General features: G+C 53.2%; 1 protein-coding gene across 1 annotated transcript in view; it reads left to right on the plus strand.

Moving 5' to 3' along the window:
* Positions 1 to 9,302, plus strand: part of NUP210 (nucleoporin 210) — a 104,220-nt gene that overhangs the window by 27,463 nt on the left and 67,455 nt on the right. The window contains exons 5-6 of the mRNA XM_045290135.1: positions 617 to 767; positions 3,320 to 3,452. Of these exons, the coding sequence (XP_045146070.1) occupies positions 617 to 767; positions 3,320 to 3,452 (284 nt within the window). The remainder of the gene's footprint in view (positions 1 to 616; positions 768 to 3,319; positions 3,453 to 9,302) is intronic.

Consider the following 9,302-nt stretch of genomic DNA (forward strand, 5'->3'; position numbering starts at 1 on the left):
CTGAGCCCCCGGTGGCCCCAGATCAATCTCTCCGTGTCCCGCTGGTTTTTGTTCAGGCGAAATGCTGGGCTGCTTCGGAAAGCATCGGCACCAGGGAAAGACTGTCAAAAAGACCCCTCAGGCCAGCCCTGCTCTCCAGCCTCCCCTCTGGGGGAGGGCCCACGCACGGTTTGCTTTCTCACACAGCACAGTATGATGCGACGAGACGCCTCTCATCATCCCTTAGAGCAGGAGTCAGGCTAGTGGGGACACTGGCACGATGATGCGCAGCCTTGGCCCGCTGTGCCGCACCCCTGGGCCCCACTGGTTTCATCTGTGAAACAGGCATTTGGCCCACCAAGTGGTCCTCAGATTTCAGCACTGGTCAGAAGCATTTGATAACAGTGGAGTCCCAGCTTGGGGCCGGGCTGGGGCTCGGAGTGAGTGTCTGTAGCAGGCTGTTGGCAGCTGTGCTGTAGGCAGCCAGAGGGGGGCGTTCCTGAGCCTCACGGGCGAGGGCCATGCCTTGGCTTCTGTGTCTGGCAAACGGTGGGAGGGATGTGTAGGCAAGTGGTGGAAAGAGTCGTTGATGCACACATCAGGCCTGCTGGACAATCTCCGGCTGTCTCTTTTCCAGAATCCTCACTTTCTTGGAATCAACGTACATCCCTCCTTCCTATATCTCCGAGATGGAGAAGGTCGCCAAGCAAGGGGACACCATCCTGGTGTCCGGCATGAGGACGGGGAGTTCCAAACTGAAGGCACGCATTCACGAGGGCGTCTACAAGGTAAGGCTAGGTGCGCTGTGGTGCATTCAGGAAGGGTCCTGGAGGTAGGCTGGTGAGGTGGACCTCCTAGGGGACTGGGGCCGACTGCTCCTGCTCACACCTGTGGACACACTCGAAAGTGCAAGTGAGATTCTGTCCAGATCTCACTGCTCGTGTGTAGTATTAAATTAAAATGTCGAGGAGGAGTGGGGTGCCAGCCCCACCCGCTACTAGAACTCACTGGTTCAGTAATACTACTTCTGGGTTCAGTAATGCACAATTGTACGGTTGAGATATATAAGTATTATATTAGAGTCATCGAGAGCATGACAGATAATACAATAATGTAGTCAGACATATTACATGGTAGCATTGCTCACCTCAGCCCAGCTTGGTGGTCCACGTGGAGAGGGGTAAGGGAAGGAGGGCAAGGGAACAAGGGAGAAGGGGAGGAGAGGACAGGAGCCAGAGAGGCCAGAGAGATCAAAGAGTCAGAGGGCTCTATATTGCTGACTCACGCCTATATACCTTTTGGGGGCAAGCCAGCCCACTAATTACAGGTAGAGACATACGCCACAGGGAGGAGCTGCACTATAGGTTACACAGCAATGAGGGGGTGGTCTCTGGGTCTCCATAGGAACCATTATCAGTAGGGGGAAAACTCCTCCTACAGGAGCCTGTCCATTGTCCTCAGAGGCAGGGAGCAGGCCCACCCCTGTGGAGGGATGAGACAGCAGTCTGGCAACTGATTGCCCTCAGGGGAGGGAATGCCTGTGCATCTGACCTCCCCCCACACTCATGAAGTGGGAACTCGGGCACGATGCCATGTTCTGGTTTGGCTGGTCAGTCCTTTGGGCCCTGCTGACAGAGAGGGGGTCAAGCACCGGAGCCCACCGCCCCCAGAACCACAAAGCGTTTCCTCCTTTCTCAGTGGAGAGGCAGGTGCAATAAAACAGCCCTGAAGAGAGGAGCTCTGTAACTGATTCATCTGATACAGGTGTCTTTGCCGGAGTATGCGGGGCTCTGAAATTCTCGGAGACTCCAGGGTGTCCTCCATGCTGTCTGCTTCCCACTGTGTGGCCGGGACTGGTTGTTCAATGACCCCGTGTGTAGAAAGCTAGTGCCCCGCCCCACGTGTTCCACATTGCCCTGGACCAGCAGAGCCTGCTTCGTGGTCAGCATCCATCCAGGCCCCTGGTGTCCTCCCTGCTCTTGAGGGCAGATGCTTGGCCAGGCCTCCTTCTGAACGGGAAGCCAGAGACCGTTCTGTCTGCAGAGATCCTGGAGCCAAGAGGAGAGGGGGTTGTAGTGCTGCCTCTGCCTTTAACTGAACGCATGGCAACAAAGGAAGGGGAGCGCCCTTGCATCAGGAGTGTGTGCAGCTGCTGGACCGTTTTGAATGGGGGCATTGCCACAAACACAGCCCCCCACAGTGAGGGCTTGCATGTTGTTCTGAGCCCTGCCTGTCATCAGCTGCAGAGCTTCCCTTCCCTGGGAGGTGCAAATGGTTAGGCTCTCATAACTACCTGGAAGGTGGGCGGTTTGAACCCACCCAGAGTTCCTCTGGAAGAAAGGCCTAGTGGCCTGCCCCCACGAGAACCACTGCTATTGGAAGCCGTCACGGAGCGCAGTTTGTCTCAGCACCCGTGGTGTCGTGTCCCCGAGAGTTGGAGTAGACTCCCTGGACACTGGCTTCGTTTTGGGTTTCCGCTTGCCCAGGCTGGGACGCACTTGCCTCAAACAGCCAATGTTAGTGCGCTCCAATTTTAACTTTTTTTTATAAGCCTAATGCCATATTTATTACTTCATGAGAGTTTTCTCATGGAAACAGTTCAGAGGACTCTAATGAAGCTGCGGACGAGTAAACAGGCATCGGTAACGCTGTCATGTATTTTATACGTACATGCAAACCTGGCCAAAGACATCTTTGCCTTGGTATGGACAAGAATAGTTTGGTGACCTTTTGTCCACTCCGACTTACAGACAAGGAGAGGCCTCCCTTAGAACCAGACATCCCACAGGCGCCCATAGATTGGATACCCAGGAGTCTTTCGTACTTCCAAAGTTTTCCCTGATGAGGATCATGGGTAGGGATGTGAGGTAGACAGACAAGACCAAGGACACACACTTCCACACCCACTCAGGTTTACCTGGGGGCCCTCCAAGCACCTGGACTCTGGGGCCTTTGCAGGGGGGGAATCTGAGCCCCCGGTGGCCCCAGATCAATCTCTCCGAGCTCCTCTCGTCTTGACTTGTAATTGCCGTTATTTTACACTGAGCTCGACATGCGGTAAACGGACCTCAGAGCTCATGCTGCCTGTGCACAGTCCCCTGGGGATTTCTAGGGTCGGAAGGTGTGACGTTTGATTCTCCACGTGTCTTTTCTGCGTTTTTATTTAACCCCCTCAAGTGATCCCTCCTTGACATATCACACACTTCAATGACCCAGTCATCCCAAGAAGGATATTGTCATTCGTAGCTCTCCTGTCCCCGTACAGACATGCTGAAGGGTTTTCAAATGTTCTTCTCTTCTCTTGCCCTGATGCCTTCTCTGCCTGCTTCATCGTGCCAAGGATGTCCGCCCCGCAGAGGTCAGGCTGTTGATTTTGGAGAACATTCTTCTGAACCCAGCCTATGATGTCTACCTGTTGGCGGGGACCTCCGTTCGCTACAAGGTGCAGAAAATCAGGCAAGGAAAGATCACAGGTATGTGAGCCACCGGCGGTCATCCCGGCACAGGGTTCATTTTTAAAATATTTTCATCCATGCACCTAGCATGTTGGCCTCCGGACCCTACAGAGAGTTATAAACATGCCAAAGAGACCAAGCCCGGAGCCAGGGAGAATGTGGCACACGCTAGGCTGACTCTCGTAAGTCAGTTACGCTGCACATGGCGGGGCTCTGCTAGGCGGTCCACAGCCGTCTCTGGGACCACTCTCTCGCATGGAAGCCCTGGGGCAGGGTAGGGTAGGAAACGTGAAATCATGGGTCTGGAGTTGTTCTGGACGTTCTGAAGAACCACAGACATGTGAAATATTTTAGATGCCGAGTGTGTTCTTCACGTGCCACCAACCCTCCTAAGAATGATTGGATTTTATTTGTCTCCACCTTTTTGTAACCTTTCTATTGTGAGATAAATGAAGTTTCAGTGTTCTATGAGTTGTTGATTGATGCCCCACGATGGAAGATGATGTCGCTCACTTCCGCCTGCTTCCCCTGCCAGTTCCTCCTTCCGTGACCCTTCCTGCCTTCTGCACACGTTCCTCAGGCAGATGCTGCCTCTTTGAGCTCGGACGCTTGATTGCGCTAAGGGGTGACTGGGCTGCCTCCGAGATTTCTCGGTGGGTTGGCTGAAAGTTGGCCGAGGGGGTGAGTTCTATTCCCAGTCTGTTGGGCGAGTGAGGATTCCACCAGGAGCTTCAGGGATTCCACCAGTCTCCCTGGGACCAGTAAACCTTGGTATTTTAAAATTTTCCCATGAAAGGGTGGATTTTTATTATGATGTATGATATCTCAAGAACGTTCGGGTCACAGAGCATTGCTATGTGTGCACGCGCTGCCGGCATGTCAGGTAGCTAGCTGTGCAGAGAGTGTGCCGTGTAACACGCCTGCTCACAGACAGAGACACACGGACCAATGAGCTGAGCGCCCTCCTCACATGCGTCCATCCATTGCGTAGGGCTCTTGAGTTGTGCGTGAGAGGAGAGCAACTTACAAGAGCAATCCAATCACTCTTTCTACTGGGAAGGCCGCGATAGAGAGGCTTTTGACCTGATTGTAAACAGAGGCTCATAGAAGGTTTGCAGCTGTTGCTTCTTTTCTTTTCTTTTTTACAACTTGGAGTTGTGTCCAACATCTCCCCCTCATCCTATGCAGGACCCTAATGTGAGCCCCTGTCGAGCAGTAGGCAGTGGTAGCTGGACGCCTTCTAGGTGCCGTCTCAGAGTTGTGGCATGGGAGGGTCGTGCAGCCCTTGCGCCATTGGGCCAGTACGTCCATGTGTCTGTGTCCTTCACTCCTCTTTGCTCCGGACAGGGAGAGAGCAGTCCTTGCCCTTAGACTGGCCAAGCATGAGTTTGGTTTCTTCATTATTAAATACTTTCACTGGGGGCTCTTACATCTCCCATCGCAATCCACACCTTCATCCATTGTGCCAAGCACACCTTTACATATTGCTGCATCATCATCTTCAAAGCACCTTCCTCTACCTGAGCCCTTCTCCGTTTTCCTCCTCCCTCCCCCGACCACCCTCCCTCGTGATTTTTATTTTCATAGCGTACATCATCCTCTGTCGCTCCTCACCCCCTTTTCTGTTGTTCGTGCCCCTGCGAGGGGGTTCTACGTTGATCCTTGTGATCGATTCTCCCTTTCTCCTCCCACCTTCCCCGTATCCTCCTGGTATCTCTAGTCTCGTTGTTGGCCCTGAGGGGTTTATCTATCCTGGATTCCCTGTGTTGAGGGCTCTTATCTGTAGCAGTGTACATGTTCTGGTTCAGTCTGATTTGTAAGGTAGAATTAAGGTCATGAGAGTAGGGGGAGGAAGCATTAAAGAACCAGAGGAAAGTTGTGTGTTTCATCGGTGCTACACTGCACTCTGACTGGCTGGCTCGTCACAAGCTTTTCAGGCCCAGCCACTAGTCATCAAAGTAGAATTTGGAGCATTGGCCTTGTAGATTAGGCTGTGCCCGTTGATTTGGGTGTCCCTTGAGACCATGGCCTCAAGCCTCCAGGCCCAGGGACTGGTTCCCTCCGGTGTTTGGTTATGGCTGGGTTTTCTTAACTGGCCCACGGCGGTACCCAGGGCACCTTTCTTTTGTTCTCATTTTCCAGGGGACTTCCTCCAGCTTCTCACTGTTGAGACCAATGTGGTCCATTGATTTTGAGAAGATGCCATTCATAATGTGGAAGACCCCCATCTGTTCCTCCTTTGTCGAGTAGTTTTGTCAGGAATGGGCTTTGTCACATGCCTTTCCCGGGATCAGTTGATAGGGTCCTGTGACTCTTCCCCATGTTCGTCTGTGTGGTGGACCGTGCTGTGTTCATAATGTTGGACTGGTCTGCACAAGCTGGTCTGAATCCGCTTGATCATGATGTGTTACTGTTTTCAATTTGATGTTGGATACTATTGGGTAGGATTTGGGTAGGAATGTTTAGTATACGGTTTTCTTTCTTTTAATGACGTATTTGCCTGGTGTTGGTATTGATAAACCAAATCCAAGAGGATTCCATCCTTCTCCACAATGGAATCGTTTGAGTAGACTTGGCGTCTGCTCTTCTCTCCTTGTTTGGTAGAATTCACCTGGGAAGATGTCTAAGCCAGAGCTTTTTTGGGATGGGGAATGTTTTAATAACGTGTTCATTTCTTCTTTAGTTATGGGTATTGTTAAAATACGCTTCCCATGGAACAGGGGAGTCAAGCTTACCACCCAGGCAAAGAGGCTTATTCGAGAGAGAATTACCTTGCATCGGGAGGCTGCCAGGGGACGGTGACGATGGCGGGGGATGGAGGCAGCGAAGAGCCCATTCCTAAACAAGGGAACAGGACAGGCTTTTAGGGACGTGTGGGCATAAAGGACATTATGCTTATTCATGCAAGGAGGTGGACCGTTCTGGGAATGAAGCCCACATACCTGAGAAGCACTTGCAAGAATGCTGCCTAGAGGCAAGCATGGCAAGGTTTCGTCTTGCATCCTTGGGAGAGGACACAGCGCTTGGTAAAGTGGCGCGGCAATGACAAAGAGGCAGGCCCTCGGTGAGATGGACGGGCCCAGGGGCTGCAGCCCCGGCTCAAACACGGCCATAGCTGTGCGGCTGGTGCAGGAGCAGGCACCATTCTACGGTGCACAGGTCGCTGGGGTCAGAACCACCACCACCACAGGTGAGGTCCTCGGAATTGGGTTTGTAGGCAACAGGTGTTCGAAACGGGACGGTGGGAAAGGCTTTCCGGATGAGGTATGGTCACCTCGCTAGGGGTGGTGCGTGTGAACTCTGCAGCCGACCCCTCGGGTTGGAGTCCTCTGGCCAGGTGTTGTTGCTCTGGGCTTCGAGTCAGAGTCCAAGGTGCCCCAGAGAGCTCCTGCTGCTGCCCTCAGTCTGAGTTAGGTAGCCAGACACTGAATGCTGCAGGGCAGGGAGCGGAGTCACAAAGGCACATCTTCTTACCGGGGAGGCGAACACATCCTTTTTGCAAGGGGGAAGGGAATTGGAAGTGACGCTGGCTACTGTCGTATGGCACACACATGAGCATGGACTGGACGTGGGGTGTGCCGGCCTCGAGAAACGCCACCTGAATTTGAAGTATGAGGCTGGGCTCCCTCTCAGAGTGGCACAGGCTTTCAGATGTGTCGGGGCGCCGTTCTTCACCGCATTCCTTCCTAGTCCCCATTATTCAAGTCGGTCAACTTTTCACGGAGCCAAGGTCCCCATAGCAGGTCCCAGCTGGTCCCTGGGAAAATCCAGAGAGCAGGCAGGCAGACGTACAGGCGTCTGAGATGCTGAGCGAGGTTTGCAAATCGATGTCAGTCCCATCACTCAGCAGAGGATGGTCGTCCTTGTGCCTCCGGCAGAGAGAATGTCTTTCTGCGTGCACGGACGTCAGTCGTGTGCTCTACCCTTCCATTTTCCGCAACTTACGGACATGAGAAACAGCTCAAAGGCAGTGGACGGTGCCGGCCCCTCTAGAATGAGTTTGTGTTGTTTCGCCTTGAAGGTTGTATGTACGGAATGCCTATAGCCCGGGGCATCATGAGTCTCAAATTCCGAGTGTCCCAGGCTCATCCTCATAGCTTTGGTGGGCAGGGTGCTCCACCGGGGATGCAGGAGCACCATTTAGTTGTTTGGTAGGTTCTTTAACCTAAGGGTGACTTCAGCTTGTCTCAGAGGGACTAAAAGATACAGCCTCTCGTAAACTCAGGCTCGGCCACACTGTGGTGTGGGTGTCCAGGGCACGGCGCTGGGTGTGCAGGTCATCACTCCACCTGAAAGAGAGCAGACGCTAAGAGAACGGGAAGAGCCTGCTGGTGGAGTGCGTCGGTGAGGCTCACAGAGGGGCCTTGCTTTCCAGGGTACCAAGATGTCACTCTATTGACATCCTGTTTTGCAGGTGAGGGGAGCCCTGGTGAGGTAGTGGCTGCTAGCTCAAAAGTTACTGGTTTGAACCCACTAGCCAGTGTTCAAGGAAAAGATGAGAGAGGCATGCTGCTTCCATAAACATTTAGAGCTTTGACAACTTACGGAGTAGCCCTAGTGTGTCCTGTAGGGGCACTGTGAGTCAGAACACACTTTAAGGCAGTGATTTCATAGATGAGGATGGAGACCTGGTGGCCCAGTGGCTAAAGTGCTCAGCTGCTCACAGGAAGGTCAGAGGTTTGAAGCCACCAGCCGCTCCACAGGAAAAGGTGGTAGTCTGCTTCTATAAAGGCTTCCAGAACTAGAAGCTATTGGGGACAGTCTCACTCTGTCCCTAGGTTTCCTGTGGGTTAACGGCAGCTCTCGAGGAAGGTCCAGTCTCTTCTGAGCCTCAGCTCCTGGGGATCCACATGTCTTGGCATGTGTTGTACCCATCTCTGCTCACTTAATCTCTTTCGTATCTCAGAAGGAGCCCTGGTGGTGTAGTCTAGGTTACGCATTGGGCTGCAATCCCCGTGGTTGGCAGTTCGAAACCAGCAGCAGCTTTGAGGGAGAAAGACTCGGCTTTCCACTCCCATCAATAGTTACAGTCTCGGAAACCCACCGGGGTCATCATGGGTCAGCATCGATTCCATGGCAGGGAGGATTTTTGATACGATGCACGCCGTACTGCCCATTAATGTTAACAGTAGCAGCCCATTTAAAGAAGGGGTTATACCACAGGCACCGAGTCCAGGGTTTACAATACTATTTCGGGGGACAGACTTTAATACATCATACCAGGATACCACGAAAACTTGCAGTTTGATTGCTGACCTGCCATTCGAAAAGCTCCAGAAGGTACTTATTTTAAAAAGGAAGGAAGGAACAAAGAAGGTGTGCATCAAAGAGCGTATGAAGAATGCGTTTCCGTTACAATTCGTCAACCGCCGTGTGAGTCGTGCAGGGAGGTGCCTGTCACACGCCATCTCAGACCATGACCATGGCAGGGCCATGCTGGAGCATGGAGCGGTGTCCCTGCCCATAGCCTGAGAGAGTGGACCCAGTGACCGGGCCTTCTGCCCCTGGCAGGAGCTTTTTCTGTCCAGCGCATCTCTGAGTGGTGGGTCCCACATTACCGAGGTGTTTCAGGAGTCTGCCGCGCAAGCCACCCTTCATTTTCATGGCCTCGGGTGCTGCAGAGATTCCCGGGGAGTCGGTGCGCTGTTTCCAAAGAGGGCTTTGAGAGACCTGCCTGCAAAGCAACGGCTTGGTAGCGGGTGCTTCACGGACCACGTGAAGTAACATCGCGTCACTGAGCTAGTGAGGATGCCATTTACCAGATGCGCTGTTGCCAGAGCCTGAGCGAGGGGCCCCTCTGTGAGGGGCCCAGCCCCGAACCCTACTTAGAAAGGAGGAAGTGGACTGTGGAGACTCGGGAGTGGGTGG

The sequence above is a fragment of the Echinops telfairi genome, unplaced genomic scaffold (genome assembly GCF_000313985.2).
Source record: "Echinops telfairi isolate 266 unplaced genomic scaffold, ASM31398v2 ScPeMD7_31;HRSCAF=116, whole genome shotgun sequence".
Classification (NCBI taxonomy): Eukaryota; Metazoa; Chordata; class Mammalia; order Afrosoricida; family Tenrecidae; genus Echinops; species Echinops telfairi.